The sequence below is a fragment of the Gekko japonicus genome, unplaced genomic scaffold (genome assembly GCF_001447785.1).
Source record: "Gekko japonicus isolate JY-2015 unplaced genomic scaffold, Gekko_japonicus_V1.1 scaffold4670, whole genome shotgun sequence".
Taxonomy (NCBI): domain Eukaryota; kingdom Metazoa; phylum Chordata; class Lepidosauria; order Squamata; family Gekkonidae; genus Gekko; species Gekko japonicus.
Window position 1 is genome coordinate 2,960 of NW_015159848.1, and position 26,069 is coordinate 29,028.

Below are 26,069 nucleotides of genomic sequence, written 5' to 3' on the forward strand. Positions count from 1 at the left end.
TTAACCAATAGCAACTTTACATCAATAACAAGTAGGGAAAATGAGCAAAGTAAAGGCAGGTAAATCAGCAAAATATTAAATCCTAGTGCATCTGTCTACACAGTCCCAGACTTCCCTAGGTGCCTGTTCACAATCTAACACACCCCTTTTTGGATAAGGGATCCCTCTGTCTGCAGCAGCTTCTACCACCAACCCTGCTCCCTGAGAGAGAACACCCTCCCACTCTGGGTAACGCCTTTTATCTCCTCTTCCCAGACACCACCCTCTGTTCCCCTATTGCTGTAGTTTTCCCTCTAAAATCTCCTGTAACCCAATCACAGCGTCCAGAGGAAACCTGGGAAATGTAGGCCGGGCCCTGATGATTACTCCAATACAGGCTTCCCTGGAGCCACTAGGCCTCCCCCCCAGAGCCTGTAGGCCGTATCACTATAGGCCCGTGAGGGGAGGGGCCTAAGCAAGGTTTGATGCTATAATAGAGTCCCCCCTCCAAAGCAGCCATTTTCTCCAGGGGACCTGATCTTGGTCATCTGGTAGGGCTGCCAAGTCCCCCCGGGGGGCAGATTTCCCCCCGCTTTGGAGGCCCGATTTCCGCCGCCACGGAATCGGCCCCCGGGGGAAACCCCACTCCCGCGTGCACGTCACCCGGAGGTGTGGCCCCGCCCCCAGCGTAGCCGGCATCATCACGTCACCTCCGGGTGACGTGCACGCCGGGGTGGGGTTTCCCCTGGGGCGCGCGCGCTGAAGACGCCGTCTGGGAGCCCCCCGCCGCGGGGCTCAAACGACTTGGCAACCCTATCATCTGGAGATCAATTGCAATAGCGGGAGATCTCCAGGGACCAGCTGAAGGTTGGCAGCCCTATCACAGCAATCCGGTCAACAGCCCGGTTAGGCAAGGCAGTGTTACAGCCTCCAGTCTGCAAGGGGTGAGGCAGAGTGGGCTGCCCACGATCACTAAGGGAGTTTGCAGCAGAGATTAGGTCTCATGATGGGCCACTGCTCAGCCACCCAGTCGGTTCTTCTCTTTCAGAGTCTGGACCCTTTTTGGGAGGTGACTGTCAACTCCCCCTTCTCAGAGCAGGATCCACAGGACATGGTGAAGGCACGGCTTCCCACAGAGACCACTCATGAGGAGGAGGAGGAGGCGGAGGAGGCATGCTTGCTTGGTAAGGATTTCTGAGTGTGCACCTGAATGGCACGAAACCCTCTGGAGGTGATTTCTCTTCCAGATGTATGAGCGTCACCTGATAAACAAAATATGCCCTCTTCTTTAAAGCAGTTGTTTTCATACGCAAGTATACATAGATGCAGTTGATTAAGAGCCAGGGTGGTATACTGCTTACAGTGTCGGACTAAGGTCTGGGAATATTGGAATACTGCTGACAGGCCAGAAAGGCTAACAAGGCTGTGGTCTGTTATATTTTAATGCCACCTCCAGAAAACTCAGGGCGGCACACTTGGTTCTCCCTTTGTATTCTCACAGCAACCCTGTGAGGTAGGTTGAGCTGAGACAGAGATTGGCCCCAGGTCAGCCACTGAAGTTTCCTGGGTGAATGAGGATACTAGAACTGAGATCTCCTTAGCCCTGGCCCACCATGCTAGCTATTATGCACCACCAGTTCCCTGAGGAAGAAGAGGAGAAGACAAGACTGGATTTATACCCCACCCTTCACTACCCAAAGGAGTCTCACAGCAGTTTACAATCCCTTCCCCTCCCCACAGCAGACACCCTGTGAGGTAGGTGGTGCTGAGAGAGCTCTCTCGAGAACTGCCCTTGAGAGAAGAGCTCTGAAAGAACTTGTGACTGGCCCAAGGTCACAACAGCAGCTGCATGTGGTGGAGTGAGGAATCAAACCTGGTTCTCTCAGGTTAGAGTCCGTGCTCTTAATCACTACACCAAGCTGGCTCTCAAGGGAGACCATGCTGCCATGAAATCATTTGAGAATTTCTGATTTCTAACACACACAATTCTAAGCAGGCTGTTTTAAAATAAAAAAGTCCCTGTGATCATTTTGTGCTGATAAGATTTAGCATTTATAACACAAAGTTGTGCAAAGTATTTTACACATAGATTCCTTTCTTAGAATCTTCAAAACAGCCCTGCAAGTAGGTCAGTATCCTCCCTGTTGCTTTTGGAGCTTAGCTGTGCTTGATTTATTTTATGCTGCTGCTCATTGAGAGGTTGTTTGTCCCCAATGAGCCAATTAATCTTTTTATTTAATCCTTCAGCTAATGCACAAATGAAGGCAAAAGTAGAGAATCTTCCATTGCAAAGATCTGAGCTAGTGGAGCTTAACAAGACATTGCTGGGAAAAGCCAAAGGGAATATCTTCCTGTTTCGTGATGAGACAGAAGTGTCTTTAAATCAGCAGGGATTAGAAACACCAGAGGGAAACCCTCCAGAAAAGACAATTTTGCTTTGCACAGTTGACCAAAGTTTACATGGCAGTACAGTGAGAGAAGGCATCCTCAAGCATAAGAGAAGAAACTCATGCACAGAGTGTAAAAATCTCCGTCAGAGCTCTGACAGTCCAAAGAATCGGGGAATGCAAATAGAAGATTTGTATATATGCACACAATGTGGGAAAACGTATCAAAATGAGGCATCCCTCGCTGCACACAGAGGGACTTCCACAAGAGACAAACCATATCACTGCTTAGACTGTGGCAAAGGCTTTGGCTGGAAGTCCTCCCTCATTACGCACAACAGGACCCACACTGGCGAGAAACCCTACGAGTGTTCGGACTGCGGGAAAAGCTTCAGCATTAACTCTCAGCTCGCAAGGCACAAAAGGATCCACACGGGCGAAAAGCCCTATCACTGCGCCGACTGTGGCCGGAGCTTCAATCAGATTGCGTCACTCATCTCCCACAAGAGGACCCACACGGGAGAGAAGCCCTACGAATGCTCCGAATGTGGGAAGTATTTCGGCACGAGGACGACTCTCATCATGCACAGACGGGTGCACACGGGAGAGAAGCCATATCGGTGTGTAAACTGCGGGCAGAGCTTCAGTCAGAGGACACATCTGGTCATACATGAGAGGACCCACACGGGAGAGAAACCGTACAAGTGCTCCCAGTGTGTGAAAAGCTTCACTTCCAGCTCGGACCTTAGGAAACATCAAAGGGTGCACATTGGAGGGAAGCCATTGACGTGTCCGTCACTGAAAGCATGAGTAGAACATTAGGCCGGATTCAGACATGTGCGAGAGTGAGGTGATTGAATAGACTTCCCTACTTCCGACTGCAGGATTCTGGCTTTGGATGTTTCTTTGAAGGATCATTTTTAAAATTCCATTCATGTAGAAAACTAGCACAGCAGGGAGAAAAGTTCTGCAAGGAGTTTTTAATACGAGGGAGCGTTCATGAATGGCGTTTCCTCCATCTTCAATCTGAAGTGGTATAGTCCATTCAATCAGCACCTCAGTTGAGTGTACTGTACCACTTCAGGTTACAGGAGGGAGCATTCTGGAAAGTTCTCCGTGGTTTAAAAATAAAACAAAACCAAAACTGCTTGGCAAATTAAAAACCAATACCCAAAGCTAGGGGGGTAGAAAATCTCTCTTTGCTGTTCAACATTTCTGTTCATATGGAGCTTGGGGGGGGGGGGGGGAAAGGAGGGGGACAAATACCCTCTAAAATGGTGCAATCCATCCTACCGCCTCAGCATTCTGACTACTTAAAAAAAATTATTTATTTACATTATTTATATGTTTACCATGGGTGAACAAACTAGGGTTGCCAACAAGCCTGGAGAAAAAAATGTCATGTCCCTTTTGCAGGGGTGCTAATGGGGTGTTATTTACCAGGTGGTACGCTTTGCCTCTAGGCCATGAAAAGCTTCAGCTCTCTCCACATATTAAACCTCTGTTAAAGGGACAGGTCATTTTTCCTCCAGGCCAGCTGGCAGCCTTAGAACAAACTCCAGCACAGACCAGTCATACAGTAATGACCAGAATGAGGAGAGTTTCTGATCTTGTGGGCCTCAGACAAGAACACCAAGGTTGAAGACTGGAAGATGATCAGTTTGTACAGGGCGAACCCAGTACTTTTCAGGGCAGAAAAGGTTTTTCTTCCCCATCACCTTCTGTCTCTTTTTTCAGGATTTCACCAGCTGGTCTCTCATGCAGTGGGGCTGTCATGGAAGTACCAGATGCGATGTCCCAGCGTCTCAGCCTTCAGAAGACAAGTGACAAGAGTTGCAGGCAGATTAGGCAAACACTAAGCATCTTCCTGTTTACTGTCACTGCCTCCCTTTGAAGTGTTGTTGTTGTTCAGTCGCACGGTCGAGTCCGACTCTTCGCGACCCCATGGACCAGATCACGCCAGGCCCTCCTGTCTTCCGCCGTCCTCTGAAGTTGGCTCAATTTCATGTTCGTTGCATCTATGACACGGTCTAACCATCTCATCCTTTGCCGTCCCCGTCTTCTTTGACCTTCAGTCTTTCCCAGCATCAGGGTCTTCTCCAGAGAGTGCTCCCTTCTCATTGGGTGGCCAAAGTATTTGAGCTTCAGCTTCAGTATCTGGCCTTCCAGGGAACAGTCAGGGTTGATTTATTTTAGGATTGACTCACTGGTTTGATCCTTGCAACAACGGACTTTCCTTTCACCATCAGACACATCCTCAACTGAGTGTGTAGTCGATCAATACTATTTAGGGAAGGGAACGTCCTTCCTCTCCTCTCCCTCCCTCCTTCTCTCTCTTCCATGCACACAAGATGGAGATGCAGGATGCTCCTCTCAGCATCCGCACCCATCTGCTAGCTAGATAGCATAGGAACTTCTCTACCTCTACTCTGCACTGTCAAGTCTGTATTTCTAGAATAAAGTAGTTATTAGTTTCATTGAAGTTGAAACATGACTCTGTGTGACTTCCTAAACTTGCAAGCGCATGGTAGGTTCTGGACAAAGAGCAGCTGTGTTAAACTTAGCTCTGCTAAGTTAAGAAGAATCTGCACCACCAGAACCAGTACCCTTCCAACAACGGGAAGCTCCCCCCCCCCCCCCCCCAGCAAAGAAACCTCTTTGCAAATACTTCTGTTCTTCCACCTGGGTCTGGCTGTTTCAGAGAACTACACTTCCCAGAAAGCCTTGAGAGCACGAGAGAAGTCAACCCTGCCTTTTCCTGGCGTTGAAGGGGGAGGTTCTTCATTGTGCAGGAGAAGGAAATTTGGGGAGCATGGAGTTCGGCAGCGCCTCCCATCTTTCTCCTTTGCCCCGGCTGGAGGAAAAATTTGGCTTTTGCACGTCTGCAGGAAAGGTGAGTTTAGGATGTCCCAAAACAGGTCTTGGGCAAGAATAGGGGGGCGGTGACTGAAAGAGGAAGAGGGCGGAGCAGCAGGAGAGAGGCTTCCCCGGGCAAGATTTGTGCCGCGGGTGGTGGGGGGCGCTTCTTTTCCCACCCACTTGGAGGTGTTCCCTGCAATCAGCCTTGTAGTATTTTATTATTCAAACTTGGGTGGACCTCCGGGCTGATCCCGCAGGGTTCATTGTCTGTTCTTACTGGGGGCTCCTTAGTTGGCTCTACTGGCGATGTGATTTTTAACGTGCTTCACGGGCTAATTCCCATAGAGGCGTTTGGCTGGGCTCTGCTCTTGTAATGGTGTGAGTGTTGCCTCCTTTGGCGTGCGGTCCCGCGGAGCATCATCCGCAAGAACAGCTCTGAATTGGAAACCGGTCTGAAGGTTTCTTTTGTGAAGGAGGGAATCCTCCCTGTCTGTGCTGCGGCCACCTTTTTGGCTTCCCGGGAACTAACCATCACTTCCCCTGCAAAATACTAGAGGGATTTTCTGTTGTTAATCTGGATTGTCAATGTGTTCATTCCCTTCATTGTTGGCCTCGCAACTCCCGGATCCTAGCTTCCATTTTATTGTAGAAAAATACTACCACCACACCACCACCACCCAGTTTGGAAAAAGATTGCAAGATGTTTGTCTTTGCCTTAAACGTTTTCTGTTCTACGGAATCTGTTGAGACGGTGCACTAACGTGCTTGCAATCCGAGGGCATGGCTCGCGTACTGCAGTGATTGGACAAGGCCTTAATATCTGGAAAGATCTCTGAGCCTGCCCTTTTGTGCTGGATGTTCTGGGCCCCGTTTCTCTCACCTGCCGAACCCCGAGGATCATACAGCCTGGAATGAGTAGGCCTGGGGGTTGTTAGGAAAAATATAGAACAAAATAGACGATGAGCTTAATTAGGCCAGTTTCTTTTTACAGAGCTGGGTGTAAGCCTTAGACTAACACGAAGGGCCTGATAGGTTTAGGCAAAACTAATTTCAGCTCCTGTGCAAAGTAGGATGTGATAAAGTACTCTGGGGCAAGTGATGCTGTCATCTTGGTGCTTGGGGGGGGGGGTCAACAGTGGGAGGGCTTCTATGTTAGGAAAAATATAGAACAAAATAGACGATGAGCTTAATTAGTGATGCTCTGGATGTGATAAAGTACTCTGGGGCAAGTGATGCTCTGTCATCTTGGTGCTTGGGGGGGGGTCAACAGTGGGAGGGCTTCTAATGTCCCGGCCCCACTGGTGGACCTCTTGAAGGCACTGGTATTTCTGGCCACTGTGTTATACAGAGTGTTGGACTGGATGGGCCTTTGGCCTGATCCAACATTGGCATCTCTTATGTTCTTAAGTAGGCAAGATGTTCCAGCTGATTAAGCAGAAGTGTTACTTAAACATAGAGGAGTAGTTTTGTAAGGCCAAAGAGACACACAAGCACTCCAAAACAAGGGCAAAAGAGATACCTGCTTGTCAAATGTACTTATATGGACATAAGGGAAGGTAGAAAGTCTGTAATCTAAAAGACATCTGTCCATTTCTAAAAGTTGTTTATGACATTGCATAAAAGGTTGGTGGTGTTCTAGTGGATTCCTTGGGGTTTGCGGCTGAGGTCCCCTTTGTTTGAAGAAAGCTTTGTCTGCTACTGTCTCGCTGGTTGTGTTCATCATTTGGGCCTTGACACAGGAAGCAAACAGCTCATTTGGCTAACATACCTCTGCCAAAAAAAAATGTTTAAAGTAGAAACCGTCTCTAGAATCACGATGTTCATGTATCAGTGGGGTTAAATGTACAGGACGGTATAATAGACACTGGTATACAGTCACTTAGGGGTTTTTTTTGTTTTATCATTTACTTGGACTTGACCCAGAGAAGGCCAGTTTTGTGCAATGTTCTGAACTTATATTTCTTAGAGACTTTTGGTGTATCACAACTGTCAGAGCCTCAAAAAAGTTGCAATTTTCCTTGCCATCAGCTTGATGTATTGCATCCCCCCTATTGCATTGGGGGAGTGCGCAGTGGTGTCTTCTTTCCTTCTTGAAAGCTCAGGCAGAGGAATAGATGATCAACTGGGCCCTATGTTCCTCTTTCAGAGACCCCCAGTGTCCTTTGAGGAGGTAGCCGTATTCTTCACCGAGGAGGAATGGGCTCTGCTGGATCCAGGCCAAAGAAAAGTCTTCTGGGAAGTGATGGAGGAAAATTATGAGACCGTGGCCTTTCAGTGTAAGGCTGTTTTCCCTTTGATTATGAACACAGAAGAGAAGGGAGGGGGTGGCGTCTTCCTTTGACCTTCTTGAATGAAGGAATGTGCTTCCGCATAGTTTCCTTTTCGTTCTTGTGGTATATGGCTTTATGAATTTATTGTATGACAGAGTTACACGTAGGAAGCATATAATAATATAAAATACATAGCCAAGTTGATACAATGGGTATGCAGAATGATTGAGTTAATCCCCCTAAATACTAATATCTAAATTTTCAATCCATTCAATTAGAGGGTGGGGAGAGTACAGAGAGCTCCATCACAGTTATGGTTTTATTCATTTTAAATTTGTCCGTCGCCTAGAGCCTCACATTAGTGGGGATTAGGTGATTCCTAAATGTCATGAGATGGAGCTGCGGTGGCTCAAGTGGTTAAGACGCTGAACTGCAGGCTGTGGAAGGGCAGTAGTTCAGCAGTTCGAGACCCGAGCTGCCGCATGACGGAGTGAGCTCCCGTCTCTAGTTCCAGTTCCTGCCAACCTAGCAGTTCGAAAGCAAGAAACTGCAAGTAGATAAATAGGTACCACTTCGGTGGGAAGGTAACAGCGTTCCATGCGCCTTGGTGTTTAGTCATGCTGGCCACATGACCACGGAAACGTCTTCGGACAGCGCTGGCTCTTCGGCTTTGAAACGGAGATGAGCACTGCAACCCTAGAGTCGGACTCGACTGGCTTTCGAGCAAGGGAACCTTTACCTTTAAATGTCATGAAAAAAATAAATAAATCTCCCTGGAAAGCACGATGCTAGTGGGCTGCACCACATTCACATCCTGGTGTTTTGCCCCATTTAAACAACAGGTCTGCACAGCTGCCAAAGCCTGTTCCTATTCTATTAGCCATCTTCCATACTTTACGTGGCAGGTCAAATCCTGCGGGCCTCTCCTAGATGTTATGGATGTTATGGATATCGGGTGGCACGGATTGCAACCATATTCTCAACCATTCGTTCCCTAGATCAAACTTTTGTGATTGCAGGATTTGTGCAGATCTTATTGCTGGGTGTTGGGATCTTAGTCTGGATAGGCCGGTGTCAGCCATGGTATAAGGCATGTAACAGTGACCAGATGTCCTTAGTGCAGCAAGTGGAAAGGCTTTGGGTCGCTGCTGTGAGGTAAGTTTTGTATTGAGCCTGAAGAGGACAGAGGTCACTGAAGCTGGGGTTTTCATAAAACAAGGAAGATGATCTATTTATACGCACAGGGGGATGCCTCACAAAGTGACAAATGACCAAAAAACATTATACCCCATGTTCCCAAGTAGTTTTTAATTTCCTTTGGGTGTTGCTGTTACAGGGGACTACATTTCCCAGAAGGATTTGCGAGCACTGGAGAGGTCAAACTGCCTCACGAAGTGACAAATGACCGAAAAACATATATATATTCCACGTTCCCAAGTAGCTTTTAATTTCCTTTGGGTGTTGCTGTTACAGGGGACTACATTTCCCAGAAGGATTTGCGAGCACTGGAGAGGTCAACCCTGCGTTCTCAAGGTGTCGAGGGAGTGTCTTTCCCTCGAAGTGGAGAAGGAAATGGGTGGGATCTGCAGTCCCACAGGGCCTCTCCTCTCTCTTGTTTCCCCTGGCTGGAGGGAGAATTTGGCTTTTGCATGTCTGCAGGAAAGGTGAGTTGAGGATTCCATCAGCAACTCCTGGGCAAGAATAGGGGAGGGAGAGAAGATATGTGTGAGCGGGCACGGAGGAGGAAGAGCTGACCGAAGGGAACATCGGGAGGAAAGCTTCTGGGTCAGATCTCTGCGGTGGTGGTGGGGTACTTGCGTACCCACATGAATTTGTTTTCTAAAACCATCCTGGGTTTCTTTATGTTTGTCAGCTAGAAGCGGGCACGGAGGAGGAAGAGCTGACCGAAGGGAACATCGGGCGGAAAGCTTCTGGGTCAGATCTCTGAGGTGGGGGTGGGGTACTTGCGTACCCACTTGAATTTGTTTTCTAAAACCGTCCTGGGTTTCTTTATGTTTGTCAGCTAGATGAGCCCCTGGTCTGATCCAGAACGGTTCTTTGTTCTTACTCGCCCCCGTAGCTTGCTGCGCTTGCAGTTTTGTTTTTCACGTTCTCCACCACCCAACCCCCAAAGATGCATTTGACCATATTTTGCTCCTACGATGGAAGTATTTTAGACATCTACTGTCGCTTCCCCACCAACAGGTAAACGGAGATATATTGCAGGAGGCCCGTGAGCTTGATTGGGAAACAAATGACATCTTTATTTTCACTGAGCTCTAATTGAAAGTTAGCATTTCCTTCCATTATGAATGAAGGCAACAAGCCACAGTCGTTGGATAACACACCCATTCAGTTTCTAAGCCCGCTGGCAGGAGGCCCTAGGTGGGCTGCAGGAATTGCAGTGGCGTTTTGACTGGAACTCGTGCAATGCTCTTTTCAGCTAAGGGCCTGGGCAGCGGCCTTCAAACTAAGATCGAAGGCCTTCTGTTCCGCATCCAGTCCCCAAGGGGGTCTTTCTACATTTACTGAAGGAGGATATTCATTGAAGTATGTGGGAAAGATATATAGACAATAAGCTCGAACTGCTTGGCTCTCCCCCCTGTGCTGCTCAATAACATAGGCTACCACGAAGCATCGAGGCTGATTAGGATGTGGGCAGCTAACCTCAATTGGGCTAGTACATTATCCCGGGCAGGGCGTGTATGTCCCACTCTTACATTAGTGATCCCCCCCTCCCCCAATTCTTCCTTCGTATGGGATATTTCTCACAATCCCTAGCCACAGACATGCTTTCATGCTTGCTAGATTAAACGCCTTTCCAACTGCAGTGCTAATGGGACATTATAAGGAAATCCCATATTCAGATTGGGTATGTGATTGTGCATCTGGTACATTAGAGTGGCTGGATCACCTCTTATTGTTCTGTTTCCGATTGTCAGTCCCAAGGTCCCTCTGGATTAGTCTGATCTTGCTTAGAAAACATCTTCCTATGGAACCTTGGGTGATATCTCAACTGTTGGCAGCGTTTGATGCTGAAGTGACTTTTTCTGTCGCAAAATATCAGGCAGTAGTAATCTCACTGAAATGCCAGAGAAATGTCCCTAAGTCAACTGCAAAGAAATGATGGTTTTAGTATATGACTTACCAAGATTTTGTATTGTAATCAACTCATGATTCTGAAGATCTTAACAGAAGGTTTACCTTATCTTATTATTTGGGGCTCTATGCCATCTTAACCTTTTATTAACTCTTATGCAGAGTATTTATTATTATTTGTTGTTGGGTTTTAAAGATATTATTGGAATCAAAAGTAAGAATCAGAATAACAGTGCAAAATTAATGTCGAGGATACATATTTCATATCAACAGATAAGTCACAAACAAATTTTCAACAGCAACAACCATGTAGTCAGAAGGTATAATGCAGCTATAACACCACTTACCAAGAAATTTATCAAACACAGAAGTGTTATTTTTGACTGATTTAGACCTGAAATTAATTGATATCGGGAATCTGTAACTCTGATCAACAAAAGGGGTCCCCACCGAAAGACAAAGTATTTATTATATTAAGGAATTTAATCTTCTCTAAAACTTTTATAGTCCTGTGGTTTATACATTATGATGATGCAGATTTTATGATTTTGACGTTCTCTGTTGGATTTGTTCTAATTCTCCTATATCAATTGATGCTATAACTGTTCTTTCTGTTCTGTTTAACCTTAAGACCTCTGGTCAAACAAGCTAAATAAAAGTAAGTAAGAGAGGCCCAGTTCTTTGCAATGGTCTGAGTTTATATTTGTTGGAGAGCTTCAGTATATTATACCTGTCAGAGGCTGAAAAAGAAACGAATACAGGTTTCCTTGCCATCAGTTTCACCTATATGATCCTTTAATCAGCTGTCTGGCCAGTGGGATTCTACTTTCTTTCTTGAATAGATGTTCAACTGGGCCATATTTTCCTCTTTCAGAGATTCCCTCTGTCCTTTGAGGAGGTAGTTGTATTCTTCACAGCGGAAGAATGGGCTCTCCTGGATGCAGGCCAAAGAAAACTCTACTGGGATGTTACAAAGGAAAATTATGAGACCATGGCCTCTCTGAGTAAGCATCTTTTCTCTACTGTAATGATCATGGAAGAGAAGGTTGCGTCTTGTTTTGACCCTCTTTTATTTCAGGATGCACTTTTGTTTGCCATACAAGAAAGAATGGAGCTCCCACACTTGGGGACCTTAAAGCCCCTGAGAAAGAAAGCATAAAATACTTTCGTGCTGTAAAGAGAAACCTGTTGGTGCTGAAAGCTCTGATCAGGAGAGCGGGACGATATCCAGTTAGGATATCTCTGCAGCTCATCTTTTCTTCTTTGGCCTTTCTAGTTTGACATGGTATCCTTTGAGTGAGTGAGTGAGGCTGATGGGAGGAGAGGAGGAAAGGTATGGTTGATTTCCGAGACCGGAGGAGAGTCCCTTGCTCAGTGGCGGAGTTTATGATCTCCATCTCAAAAGTCCGTGGTTCAGTCCACAGTCCTTGATCCAAAAGGGTTTAGAGAGGAGAATCTTCAGGTTTAGGGCTGGGAAAAGCCCCTGCCTGCGACCCTCCCGAGTCACCACCCCTTGGAGTGGAATCATCTGGGTTTCATGGAAAGTTCTAGGCAAAACCTTGGTGGAGAAGAATGTGAAAGTCAACATGAGGAAGGGAGTAGGCTGGGGAAGAGAAGCCAGCCAAGAGACACTGCAGCCGCCTTCCAGGTGATGATTGGGGATTTGGGAGGCAGAAGCACTTTTCCTCAATAACGTTCTGCTCTTCCTTGACCTCCTGGCTTAAAAACATAAGAGACGCCAATGTTGGATCAGGCCAAAGGCCCATCCAGTCCAACACTCTGTGTCACACCGAGGCCAGAAATACCAGGTGCCATCAGGAGGTCCACCAGTGGGGCCAGGACATTAGAAGCCCTCCCACTGTTGACCCCCCCAAGCACCAAGAAGACGGAGCATCACTTGCCCCAGAGCCCCTATCGATACCTTGTGGCTAATAGCCACTGATGGACCTCTGCTCCATATGCTTATCTTGCTTCTTGCGAGTAAACGTTTGCTTCTGTTTCAAAACCATAGGGATAATCTGGCTCAGGATGTTGCAATTCCCTTCGTTTTTGACACCACTACCCCCGTGATCAGCCTAAAACCGGTGGCCCTTTTTCCAATGCCTAGCCTTGATTTCTGAGGAATTGTGCCTGCCACGAAAAAGATGGACAGATGCATCCCGTTCTTAATACGGACTAGACCCCACACTCTCACTCCGCTCACCAACCCCATAACTCACTGCTCTTATAGTATTCTTTCATAAGGGAAAGACCCCTGCTCCCTCCGTGGGTTAACACCTAATGTTCTGTTTAGCCATATTTTTGTCCTATGAGTCCAGAGCCAGCCATGCTCAAAAAGACCTCTTTGTTGACAAGAGTCTTCTGGCCCAGGTGACCTCCAGGACCACCCCCCCCACCCCCCTTTCTGTTTCCGGTTGTTACCTATGGGAGGCCACCCCTTGTCGCTCTGCTTGCCAGACTCACAGCTTGCTGCAATTGCAGTATGATATTACTAAACATATCCCTGCTTGTGATATTTAATCAGGGGTCGTTTCATAGAAAAAGAGCTAGGGGAACTCATTAGCATTACTCATTAGCATATGCCACACACCCTGAATTCACTGGAAGTGTGTCATAAGGCCACACCCCCTGACATCACCGGAAGTGTGTCATAAGGCCACACACCCCGCCCCCAATGGTCCTGGCCGCCAGCGGCGGCCTTGCAGCTCCACTGCCAAGCCCCATGAGGGGCCCGGCGGTGGACCTGCAAGGCCGGCGGGAGTGCAAGGAAGCCCCGCAAAGGCCCTCCCTGGCCCCAGGCAGGCAGGGGTGGGGAGAGGCAGGGAGGAAGCAACTTACCCTCCCTCTTCTCCTGCCTCCTCCTGGCTGAATGAGGGCCGGAAACGGGGCGGCCGGAAGCAGGGGGCGGGGCTTCGTCATGTGCCCCGCCCCCCGCACCTCACCCGGGGGAACTGCGATCCCCCCCGAAATGACCTCTGTATTTAATGTCAGTTTCAATACTGAATGAGCAATGCTGCCTAGGGGTTCCCATCCTCCAGACTAGAAGGAACACCGAGTATAGATCAGTCGATAGAAAAAACAATCACAGGGAAACAAAGCGCTGACCAAACGAACTTTACAAAAAATATTTAGAGGTCTGTTTCCTAGTGTACGTTATCACTTCAGCAAATTCATACAGGTACAAACGGCAGTAATTTGCAGCACTAATATACGAACTGAAGGTCTGCTAATACAGAAAGAATAGTCTTAGTTCACAAGACAGAATGCGGGGACACAGAGCAGCTTACATTCTCTCCTTCCCTCCGTTTTCTCCTAACAATGGCCCTGTGAGTTAGGTCTGGCTGAGAAGGTCTGACTGGCCCCAGGTCACCCAGGAAGCCTCCCTGAAAGAGTTCTGGGAGAGCCAGTTTGGTGTAGTGGTTAAGAGCGTGGACTCTAATCTGGGAGAACCGGGTTTGAATCCCCACTCCTCCACTTGCACCTGCTGATGTGACCTTGGGTCAGTCACAAGCTCTGGCACAGCTGTCCTTGAAAAAGAGCAGTTTGTGTCAGAGCTCTCTCAACCCCACCCCCCTCACAGGGTGCCCGTTGTGGGGAGGGGAAGGGAAAGGCATTTGTAAGCTGCTCTGAGACTCCAAGTGAAGGGTGGGGTATAAATCCAGTGTCTTCTTCTTCTTCGAAGCTGGGTCTCTTAGATCCTGAACATCCAAAGGAAGTTTAGAAAACTAGTCAAGGGTGCGTCTTTTCGTTTTGGCTCTTGCTTGCTTGGTTTAGTTTCTTTTCCCCTCTTTTTTTTGGGGGGGAGTGTCTCTTAGATCCTGGTCAGACGCGCTAACCACTACACCACACTCTTATCGGATAGCTCAGGGAGGTTGCTAAATCCCTTCTGTTTTTTAGATGGAAGATATTTCCCACCCACCATGTCTGTGTTGTGGCCCTTTCCGGTCGTCGTCTCATGAATAAACCTTTGCTTCCATTGCAAGTAGCAGAGGGACACCATAGAGCTAATTTGTGCCAGGATGGTTCAGTTGCCTTCATTTTTGGCATTGCAAGTCCCCCATCATCCTGATGTTAGTGGCCAATATTGAGGTGCCTAGCTTTATTTTTCATTAACTGTGCCTTTCACCGTCAGTCCTCGCTTACAGTGCAAAAAACACATGGTGGGGGGGAGTCTTGCACGGTTCAATACGTTCCAGTTCCTTCTGTGTTTGGCACAGCTTCTGGGGGTCACCCCATTTCCCACCATATCCCCTACCCCCATTCTTCCTGGCAGTCCCCATACCTTCATGTTTCTCTGTCTCCTTCCCTCATTCTTCCCCGACAGCCTCTACCTGGGGAAAATCTGGCCCAGTTATGCTGTGCCCAACCCAGCCACTAGGGTGTGCCCTGTTGCATGGTGCCAGCTGGGCTGGGCACAGTTGTCCTGCAGGGAACCTTCAAGGACTTGTGGGGGAGTCCATTTCCCTCCCCCCCCGTATCCCCCCTCCCTGTACTATTTGTCTTTATTTGCCTGCCTCTGCATGGTCCAGTTTTCATGTTTCCTTCTTGAGTACTGTACTATTTATTTACTTTTTCGCTTTCTACCCCACCCTCACTGCAAGACAGGCTCAGGGAGGCAAACCGACCTGTCTTTTAACTGTTCCCCCCATGTTCATTTTTATGGATAATTTGTTTGCTTTATGCTCTACCTTTCTTCCCAATAACAGTTCAGAGCAGAGTGGGAAATCTGAACTCCCTTTCGGAACTCCCTGCTCCTCCAGTTTATCCTGACAACAACCCTGTGAGGGAGATTAGCATGTGTAGTTGTGTTTGGGCCAAAGTCACCCAGTTTGCTTCCAGAGCAGAGTGGGAAATCTGAGTCAGAGTCTCCCAGGCTATATTCTGGAACTCTAACCAGTAGACCACACTGGCTTTTGCAGTATGGTGGTGTTTGGTGTAGTGGTTAAGTGCGCGGACTCTAATCTGGGAGAACCGGGTTTGATTCCCCACTCCTCCGCTTGCACCTGGCTGGATGACCTTGGGCAAGCCGTAGTTCTGATAAGAGCTGTTCTTGAAAAAGAGCAGTTTCTGTCAGAGCTCTCTCAGCCCCACCTACCTCACAGGGCATCTGTTGTGGGGAGGGGAAGGGAAAGGAGTTTGTAAGACGCTCTGAGACACCTTTGGGTAGTGAAGGGTGGGGTATGAATCCAATCTCCTCCTCCTCCTCCTCCTCCTCTTCTTCTTCTTAACAGTAGCAAGCAGCCAGTTGTGTGTGAGTCATGCAAGTCATGTGGTGCTAAATTGTTGCTAAATAAAGTGCTGCTTTATTTAGTTCCGTGCCGGCCCCATTACCACGGAAATGTCTTCGGACAGCGCTGGCTCTTCAGCTTTGAAACGGAGATGAGCACGGCAACCCTAGAGTCAGATTCGACTGGCTTTCGAGCAAGGGAACCTTAAAGTGCTGCTGGCCCTGGCCCAGGAGAGGATCAATAGGCAAGCCTCTCCTGTGTGATTGAGAGTCTCTGGTAAAGAACTCGCTGAGGCTCCTCCCCCTCCTCTTCCCAGGGGAAGGGAGGGAACAGCCAGAGCTCACTTCCTGGCCAGGCTGCAGGAGACAAAGGGCAGCCTTTCTTTCCTTCAAGCACCTTTAAGACCAACAATGTTTTGTTCAAGGTATCAGCTTTTGTGTGCCTTGCTACAGTGTGTGTTTGTGTGTGTGTTGTTAGGCTCTTTATGCCAGGGCTCTCCTGGGTACAACTGGGTTCCCTCCCCCTTTTCACTGTATTCACGCCCTCATGATCCAGTCTTTCTCAGTAAGAAAGCAATGTGAACTATTTTAGAGGAGGAATAACAACAAGCCAGTGATGTGGATTAGACTGAGAGGGTGTGTCCAGACCAAGTTCACCTCCTTTGTAGGAAGTTGTATTTATTTATCTGGGGAAGAGTATAGTTTTGTAGACAAACACATGGCCCTCATTTATGTTAGGATGCCTTCTCGTGTTCTTGACCAGCACATGAAGCAACTTACGTACAAAAGGTTGCAATGCCCAGTCATTTCATGTTTTCCCCTGGGTCCTAGGATAGGAACACTGAGCATGAGATTTCTGTAATGAATGTCAGTAAATCAAAAGTAGGTTTGCAGCTTACAGATACATACCTGAACAACATTCTCAAGATTGCTACAGCACAGACATTTTGATGCAATAATTCAGAGCAGAGGTATCAGTTATCAGAGACTGTTAAATAGACAAAATATTGCAAGATTGCTAGTGTTTTAAGCATGTTTTATTTAAGTTAAAAAAAAACCATTTTGTTTGGGTTCTTTATAAAGTTTATATCTCCACTACCCGGCATTACGTTTTATGACACACATGGCCCGGCCCAACAAAGTCTCATTTATTTCAGATCCAGCCCTCATAACGAATGAGTTCGACACCCCTGCTCTAAAGGGTGCTGTTGCCTGCCTCTGCCTCTAACTGACAAAAACCAAGGCTTGTAGGCTGACAATACTGTGTGGTAACATTGTGATGGCCACTGTATTCCTTATGTTACAGGCACTGCTTCCAGTATTTTGGGCTGCTAAAACTCCCCAATGCCCTTTCCCCAGATTTTTCTGCTAGCCTGAGTCATTTTCCAAGTTTGCAGAAAGACCGTCTGTCCATCTTTCCAATCTCTGGATTTTAAGTGTTTCCAAATTGTATGTTTCAGTAAAATTGAAGGGTTTTAAAAACATTTCTTATTTTATTTTTTGTGTTCCCTAAATCAACACCAGATAACATATTAACCTTAAAGGGATCTCAAGAGCAAGTGTCTGCAACAGAAGCAAATAATCCCCTCCCTGTTCTTTAGTAACCATTTCTCTTTTTCAAAGACATCCTGGTGTGTGGTTAAATATTGCCCCACGCTCTCATAAAAAGTACTGTTCACTGCTCAGTTTGCTAACTGCTTTTTGTACCTTTTCATTCCAGCCAGTTTGGTGTAGTGGTTAAGTGTGCGGACTCTAATCTGGGAGAACCGGGTTTGATTCCCTCGGGAAGGAGACTTGTGAAGAAAGACGACAGTCTGCAGGTGGAAGCAAAATCTGGGGATCAAGTGGTATCAACAGGACAGTGCAGAAAGAAAAGGGACGCAAAAGAGAAGCAAAGAAAAGAATTGGTTGCTTCTCATGGTAGAAAGAAGCCCGAGGTCTCAGCCCAAGATGAAACAGGGAGGAAAAAAAGGCCTAATGGTGCAGTGAATCAGAAAGGGTTCAGCTGCAAATTGGGTGATAAAAGATATGAGAATGTTACAACATGCCGGAAAATGTATAAATGCCTGGAATGTGGGTAGAGGTTCCATAGGAGTAGTGCACTAACTATGCATCAATGGATTCACACAGCAGAAAAGCCATGTATATGCTCAGAGTGTGGAAAGTGCTTCTCTCAGCACAGCAGCCTAACCAAACATCAAAAGATTCACACAGGGAAGAAGCTGTACAAGTGCTTGGAGAGTGGAAAATGCTTTATACAGAATGCCCACCTAACTAGACACCAGGAGGTTCACACAGGGGAGAAGCCATATAAATGCTTGGAGTGTGGAAAGTGCTTCTCTCAGAATGGCTGCCTAATGAGACATCAAATGATTCACACAGGGGAGAAGCCATATAAATGCTTGGAATGTGGAAAGTGCTTCTCTCGGAATGGCAATCTAACTGCACATCAAGGAATCCACACAGGGGATTTGCCATATAAATGCTTGGAGTGTGGAAAGTGCTTCCCTTGGAAAGCTGACCTAACTAAACATAAAAACATTCACACAGGAGAGAAGCCATATAAATGCTTAGAGTGTGGAAAATGCTTCTCTCAGAATGCCCGCCTACAAAGACATGAAAAGGTTCATGCAGGGGAGAAGCCATATAAATGCTTGGAGTGTGGAAGGTGTTTCTCTTGGAAATTTGTTCTAACTAAACATCAAAAGGTTCACACATGGGAGAAGCCATATAAATGCTTGGAGTGCGGAAAGTGCTTCTCTCAGAATTTCAACCTAACTAGACATCAGAAGGTTCACACATGGGAGAAACCGTATAAATGCTTGGAGTGTGCTAAATGCTTATATAAGTGAAAAGCCGTATAAATGCTTGGAGTGTGGAAAGTGCTTCTCTCGGAATGGCCACCTGAATGCATATCAAAAGATTCCCACGAGGAGAGAGGCCATATAAATGCTTGAAGTGCTGAGAGTGCTTTTCTCCAAATGGCAACCTAACTAACAATTAAAAGAGTTACATAGTGGAGAAGCCGTGTAAATGCTTGGAGTGTGGAAAGTATTTCTGTGAGAATGGCACAGTAGAAGCCTTACCTTACACCACAAGAGCCTTCCAGTCATAGTTAGCATGTAGAAAACCAATTCAAATGGGTGATCTTGCCAGTTTGTAGCTGTCAGGCAGAAGCTATCTTAAAATAATTTTTCAGTCTGTTCTGCCTAACTTCAGCATTCTCTTACCTTCATAGAATCATAGAATGTTGGAAGGGACCTTGCTGGTCATCTAGTCCAACCCCCTGCATTCTGCAGGAGCATAGCCGAAAGATAGCCCTACAACATACCCGAAAAATGGTAATCCAGCCTCCACTTAAAAACGTCCAGCGAAGGAGCATCCACCACCACCCGAGGCAGTCTGTTCCACTGCTCAACCACTCTTACAGTTAGGAAGTTTCTCCTAATATTTAGCCGGTAACGACTCCCTTGTAATTTCCACCCACTTTCTGAGGGTGTTGGCCACACATTGGTGGATACTTGCTAAGGCCTTCCAGTCAGGCTTTCTAATTAGCTGATATAGTTCAGCTGTGAATCTGGTAGGGGAGGGGGAACTCTCACTGACCCTGGGAAGTTCCATGAATACTGTCCAATGATTGGTTGAGGAGGTCACAAGGTTATGGCCTGCAGTTTTCAGTAAGGTTAGTGAGAAGATATGTTGACGAAGGCTTTCACGGCTGGAGTTCATTAGCTGTTGTAGACTTTCCAGGCTGTATGGCCGTGGTCTTGGCATTGCAGGACCTGACGTTTCGCCAGCCGCTGTGACTGGCATCCTCAGAGGTATAACACAGAAAGATGGAGTACTCTCTGTGTCAAGGTTGAAGGTTGAACTGTGTCAGGTTAGTGAGAAGAATTACTCGTTTCTTTTACTATTTCTCCCCGCATCTCGTTGCTACCAAGAAGACGCTTGTATTTTGCTCCGGGACTCTTTGCCTCAAGAGTCAACAACAGCACGGTGTTAAGACTCCCATAAAATGTAGCTAGTTTTAGCTTTGTTATTTTTGTCCATTTTCCTGCCACTGATTAATATTCCCTTTTTCTACCTTTTGCTGAATTTCTTCAATAAAGCCCTTTTCTTTTCTTGCTTTATTGTATGTATGATTTGGGTGTTAATGAGACTGCGCTCAGGTAGAGCTTGGCTACGCTTCTGCACTGAGGCAAGGTCAGCCTTGAGAGTAGCTCTGACCAACATGGCAGCTTCCCTGGACAAGAGCCGTCGCTCGGCCTGTTCCCCTCCTTTCTGTCCACGCCTCCCCCTTTTTCTCAGCTCAACCAAATATATGTAGTGCACCTTTTCTTTTTCTTTTTAAAATTTTTATTTTACCATTTAAAGGGGTTCAGAATAAAAAGGGACAAAAGGGAAAGTGAGAATCATGAAACATCATTGGTTAAAGGCATTTTAAGAACATTGTATAATATAAGAATATAAAACATGAAAAAATAATGTCAAAATATGGTAAGATAATATTTCAACAAAATATATTTCCGTATATATTTCCATTATTTCCTATCTATAGAGCTAGGTAAAAAAACATAGGCAAGGAACATAAGAGAAGAAAAGAATGAAGAAAAACATTTTTCTTATCTTTATATAAGGTTTATACTATTACATAATAACGAGTAAGTATGTAGTTATGCAAGATGAATGAATATAATGAGAATATGATTATATGGTTTTGAGTATTCATTTAAAGTTCTTTGTAACTCCTCTAACAACTTTATCTAATCTATGTAGTTTGTAGTAATTATAAAAGATTTCCCACTTATTCTCAAATTCAGTGATCGGCTTTTTATTTATATAGTTTGTCATTTTTGCCATAACAACATATTTCTTCTATTTTGTCTCTCCAGTTCTCAAGATTTGGGCAGATTTCAGACTTCCACTTGGTTGCAAATACTAGTCGTGATGCGGTTAACATATATCTAAACAGCTCGTGCTCTAATCTATTTATATTAGATGGTAAGATACCAAATAGCATAGTCTGAGGTTTCATGGGAAATTTTAAGTTCAAGATTTTCTGCATTTCAGTGTGTATTTCTGTCCAAACTTTTTTGGTCTTTTTGCAGTATCACCACATATGGTAAAAGGTACCATCCCGTCTTTTTACATTTCCAGCACTTTTATAATTTTTATCAATTTTCTCAGTATCTTTTTGAATAATATACCAATGGTAGAACATCTTGTACCAATTTTCTCTAAGTGCTTGACTTGCTGTAAACTTTATATCTTTCATCCATAAACCTTCCCACTGATTAAGTGAAATTTCTTCATCAAAATTCTGCATCCATTTCACCATGCATGTCTTAACTAGTTCCGTTAACTCTTTCTACACGTATTGCTTCTTTAAGCCTAGACGTAAGTTGAAGATAAGTTAGCCATTGTATCTTTTTTTCCTTCATTCATTGTCTGCCAGGATTTAATTTTGCCTTGAGAGTCGATCATATCTTGATATGATAAAATCAGAGTTTTTTCTTGTAGGGTTGTCATAATTTGCCTCTTGGTGATATTATAGGTGAGATTGATGGGCTAATTCTTGTTTTCATAGACCGCCAAATTGTCAATAGACAATCTATAATTATGTGGGACTTCATTGCCTTTTTTTGGTGATCTTCCTGTTTGTTTTATCCCTTCAGTCAAATCCACTGTTTCTAATTTCATCAGTCTTTCATTCAGATTTTTGATCCAACTGGAAATCCATACCAGGCCAGCTGCTTGATAATACAACTTAAAATTAGGTACAACAAAGCCTCCCCCCCCCCCAAATCCTACAGCACTGCACTTTAAATCTAATTCTTGGTTTGACATTCCAGATAAATGTATTGATTTGTTTTTGCCAGTCTTTCAGCATCTTGGCAGGTATGTCAACTGGGACCATCTGAAATAGAAAGGGTTTTTTGGTAAGATATTCATTATTACTGTAGAAATTTCTCCAAGCCATGAGAACTTTAATTTAGACCATATTTCCAGGTCTTTTTGTATTTTCTTCCAAATTTTATCCTAGTTATCTTGCAATAATGTATCTTTTCACCTTACACATTTATTTCCAAGTATTTTATTGCGTGATTTACCAAATCACATCCAGTAACTGTCTTGATATTGTCTTCTTCTTGCTTTGTGAAGAATTTGGGGGTTATATTAGTTTTTTTCAGTTTATTTTAAATCCTGAAAAGGACCCAAACTTCTCTACATGCTCCATAACATGTTGTATAGAGTTCTGTGGGTTTAATATTGTCAACACCACATCATCTGCATAACTGTTTAACTTAAATTCTTCTCTGTTAACTTTCAGTCCTTTAACATTTTGATCTTGTCTGATTCTTCAAGTAAAAACTTCCATTGCAAGAATAAATAACAGTGTTGATAAAGAACATCCTTGTCTTGTCTCCTTTTCAATCTGGAATCCATCTGTTAAAAGTCTGTAATTCTTGCCATCGGGAGTCTAATTTACAACATTACGTATCTCCCTTCAACATCTTTCAATTCTTCTATACATTGATTCGCTGGTTTGTTAAATAAATTGCTACACCTTTTTTCTTCTCATTCGTAGAAGATGCGTATACCGTGCCCAATTATTCTTTAAAATATGTTCATGTTGTTTCTTTTCTTTTTTTTCTTCATGTTGTTTCTTGAAGACAATGTCTGCTTTTTTAAAATAAATGTTTTAGATCATTTTGTAGGAGAATTTAATACATTGATGTTTATTGATATCACAATCAGATTATCCATTTTGTTATAATGCTGTTGCTTGGTCTAACTTTCTTTCTTTGTTATCTGTATCTTCCTTGTCATTTGGTTTGATATTTTCTAGTAATAAGTCTTCTGCAGGCTGTTTTGCTTGTTCAATTGAAGAGATAATTCTGCCTTTTGGTAGCTGCACTTCTAATGCACATGGTATTCTTCAGCAGTATTTTATATCTTTCTTTTGTAGAATTTGTCTTAAAAAATCAAAATCTCTTATTTGCTTCAAAAGAGTGGAGGGGAGGTCTTGAAAAAATTTATATTTCTGTCTTGTGAATTTTGAGAGGAGAAGCTTACTGTTTGCTCAGGATAAAATCTCTTGTTTGTTTATGTGTGAATTTCACCAGTATGTCACGTGGCAATTAATTTCTGATGGCAGATCTGGAGTTGGCTCTGTATATTTGGTTGATATCCCAGGAGTCTCATTCAATCTTGTAATGATCTTGTAACAACTTACAAAAGTAATCTTCAAGCTTAGTTTTGCCAAAATCTTCTGGAACTGAACGAAACGTGAGGTTACAATGTCTATTCTGGACTTCTGAAATTTCAGTTCTTTTATTTGCTCTTTCCAGCAGTTGATCATGTACTTCTTGATGTAGTTTCAGTTCTTTATGTTGTCTTTGGACTTGAACAATCTTTTCCGTGTTTTCTTGAATCTTTTTTGGGGATTGTGCAAGTCCTGTGGTTATATCTGTTCTTAAAGTTGAAAATTCCTTTTTCATACGTTCAGAAGTATTTTCTTGACCTTGCTTAACTTGCTTAATCTGCTCCTGAATTTCTTCTTCAACCTTCTGGAACTGAACGGAAAAAAATTGGTCTTCAGTTTGTTTAATTTGGGAGATAAGTGTGTCTGTGATTGTATTTGTCTGAATCGACAAATTATTGTGGAGTTTTTCTAAACATTCCGCCATGCCAGACTCCTCTTGTTCTTCAGTTTTCTTTTTTCATTTGGTTTGTGATGTCATTCTTTGTCTATATCTTCTGTGTAAACTTTTCATTTACTTATTACACCAACATGTGCACAGTATTATTATTATTATGGGTGTAAAACACTTCAAATTAACATTCAACAAAATATCTGTTAACTCAATATGAGAATAATATTCTTTGGAAACTTTAAGGTTCAACTTATACAGCAGGCCTAGTCACAATATGTTATAAGTATTTTAAAAAACTCTACAGATCTTTTTAAAAATATATTTTCTGGCAGTTAATTTATGCTGATGGCACCCAGCTATTTCTGCTGATGGGCGGCCAATCTGATGCCGTTCCCATGAATTTAGCCGAGGGTTTGGAGGCTGTGGTTGGATAGCTAAAGCAAAGTCAGTTGAAGCTGGACCCAGATAAGACAGAGGTTCTGTGGCTGGGTGGGGGTGGGCCATGGTTGGGTTGTCAAGTCCTGGCTCTGTACAGAGTTCCCCTTTCACTGGCACCAACTGTCAAGAGCCTGGGCGTGACCCTGGATGCCAACCTGTCAATGGAGGCCCAGGTCACAAAGGTTGCCAAGTTAGCATTTTTCCAACTGCTCCAGGATCGGCAGCTGGCTTCCCTACCAGTCCTGCTGTGACCTAGCCATGGTAATCCATGCAGCCATCTCCAGGATAGACTACTGTAACTCGCTCTACACGGGCCTTCCCTTGAGGTTGACCTGGAAGCTCCAACTGGTCCAGAACACGGCTGCACGGGTCCTTACAGGTACCCCCCGGATGGCACACATTCAACCTGTGCTGTGCAAGCTGCACTGGCTTCAAGTGGAGCACCGGATCAAGTTCAAGGAATTGGTTTTGACCTTCAAGGCCCTTGCTGGTCAGGGACTCACATACCTTTGGGACCACCTCTCTCAGTATGCATACCCCTGTTATGCGTTTCAGTATGATTTATAAGCTGCCTTGAGTCACAGGGAAAAGTGGGATATAAATATCTGAATAAATAAGTAGTTTGGGCAGGTTGATAACATGTAAGCAACTTCCTGTTTGTTAGGTTAGGCAGCATTCTGACAGTGATTGTTCCACACACGGGCCTTCCCTTGAGGTTGACCTGGAAGCTCCAACTGGTCCAGAACACGGCTGCACGGGTCCTTACAGGTACCCTCCGGATGGCACACATTCAGCCTGTGCTGTGCAAGCTGCACTGGCTTCAAGTAGAGCACCGGATCAAGTTCAAGGAATTGGTTTTGACCTTCAAGGCCCTTGCTGGTCAGGGACTCACATACCTTTGGGACCACCTCTCTCAGTATGCATACCCCTGTTATGCGTTTCAGTATGATTTATAAGCTGCCTTGAGTCACAGGGAAAAGTGGGATATAAATATCTGAATAAATAAGTAGTTTGGGCAGGTTGATAACATGTAAGCAACTTCCTGTTTGTTAGGTTAGGCAGCATTCTGACAGTGATTGTTCCACTTCTGTTATACTTGACCTGTAATGCTGGTTGAGAGAGCTCTAGGCATAACATTTCAGATTTGGCTCTTCTGCTAGAGTTACTTGTTTGTGTATGTGGTCCAAGTAGCATGGTCACTATCTGTTTTACTAGGATTATCTGGTAGAAAAGCTAGCAAATTTTAGTCCTTGAACCACTGATGTAGAGGCAGGGACGTTTCTGTCTTTCCCAATCTTGGGGTACCAGCCATAGCAATTTATGGAACAGATCGTTCCCCCCTTTTATTTCCCCATTGAGAGGCCTGCTCTTTCTTGTCACTGATTCACTGTCGTCATTTTCCCCACCCCCTAGGCAGCAACCAAAGGCAGATGAAGAAGAAGGCCACTGAGTTGGGAAGAGTTAAGCCCGTGGGGATCAGTAGACTGTCATTCAAAAGCACTGAAGGGAAGCCATCGCTGAGTTCTGAGGTGGAAGGGTGTCCTGAAAGCCAACAGAGACCCAAAAGGTGCCAGAAAAGCCCACCACGGAAGATGGCCAAAAAATCCTTTCCTTGTGAGGATGGTGACTCTGGCATGTGCAAAATTGTTGCCCCAGAAGGAATCCGCAGGAGTAAGAGAAACAGCATCCACGGAAAAACATTCCCTCAGAACTTTGGCTTTCTAAATAATCAGAAAATACAAGCAAAGGAAGACTTGTATAAATGCTCCCGCTGTGGGGAAACCTTTCGCAGTAGAGCCTTCCTTGTTACACACGAGAGAACGCACACAGGAGGGAAACCATACAAATGCACAGAGTGTGGGAGAAGCTTTAATTATAAATCAAATCTTAGTAGGCATAAGGGGATTCACTTAGGCGAAAAAGCGCATAAGTGCTCAGTTTGTGGGAAAAAGTTTGGATACAGAGCACTACTTGTGGTACATGAGAGGACCCACACGGGGGAGAGGCCCTATGGATGCCCAGACTGTGGAAGGAGCTTTAATCAGCTAGCAAACCTTGGTAAGCACCAGAGGACCCATACAGGTGAGAAGCCGTACGAATGCTCGGAGTGTGGGAAAAGCTTTGCTACCAAGGGTACTCTTATCACTCACCA

At 45.0% G+C, this 26,069-nt stretch overlaps 1 protein-coding gene across 1 annotated transcript in view; it reads left to right on the forward strand.

The window, feature by feature from the left end:
* Positions 1–26,069, forward strand: part of LOC107107648 (zinc finger protein 208-like) — a gene marked incomplete at its 5' end in the record, with an annotated part of 48,413 nt that overhangs the window by 2,419 nt on the left and 19,925 nt on the right. Inside the window, 6 exons of the mRNA XM_015407951.1 lie at positions 1,028–1,163; positions 2,227–3,083; positions 4,822–4,827; positions 17,987–18,669; positions 20,930–20,943; positions 25,331–26,050. Coding sequence (XP_015263437.1) covers positions 1,028–1,163; positions 2,227–3,083; positions 4,822–4,827; positions 17,987–18,669; positions 20,930–20,943; positions 25,331–26,050 — 2,416 coding nt within the window. The remainder of the gene's footprint in view (positions 1–1,027; positions 1,164–2,226; positions 3,084–4,821; positions 4,828–17,986; positions 18,670–20,929; positions 20,944–25,330; positions 26,051–26,069) is intronic.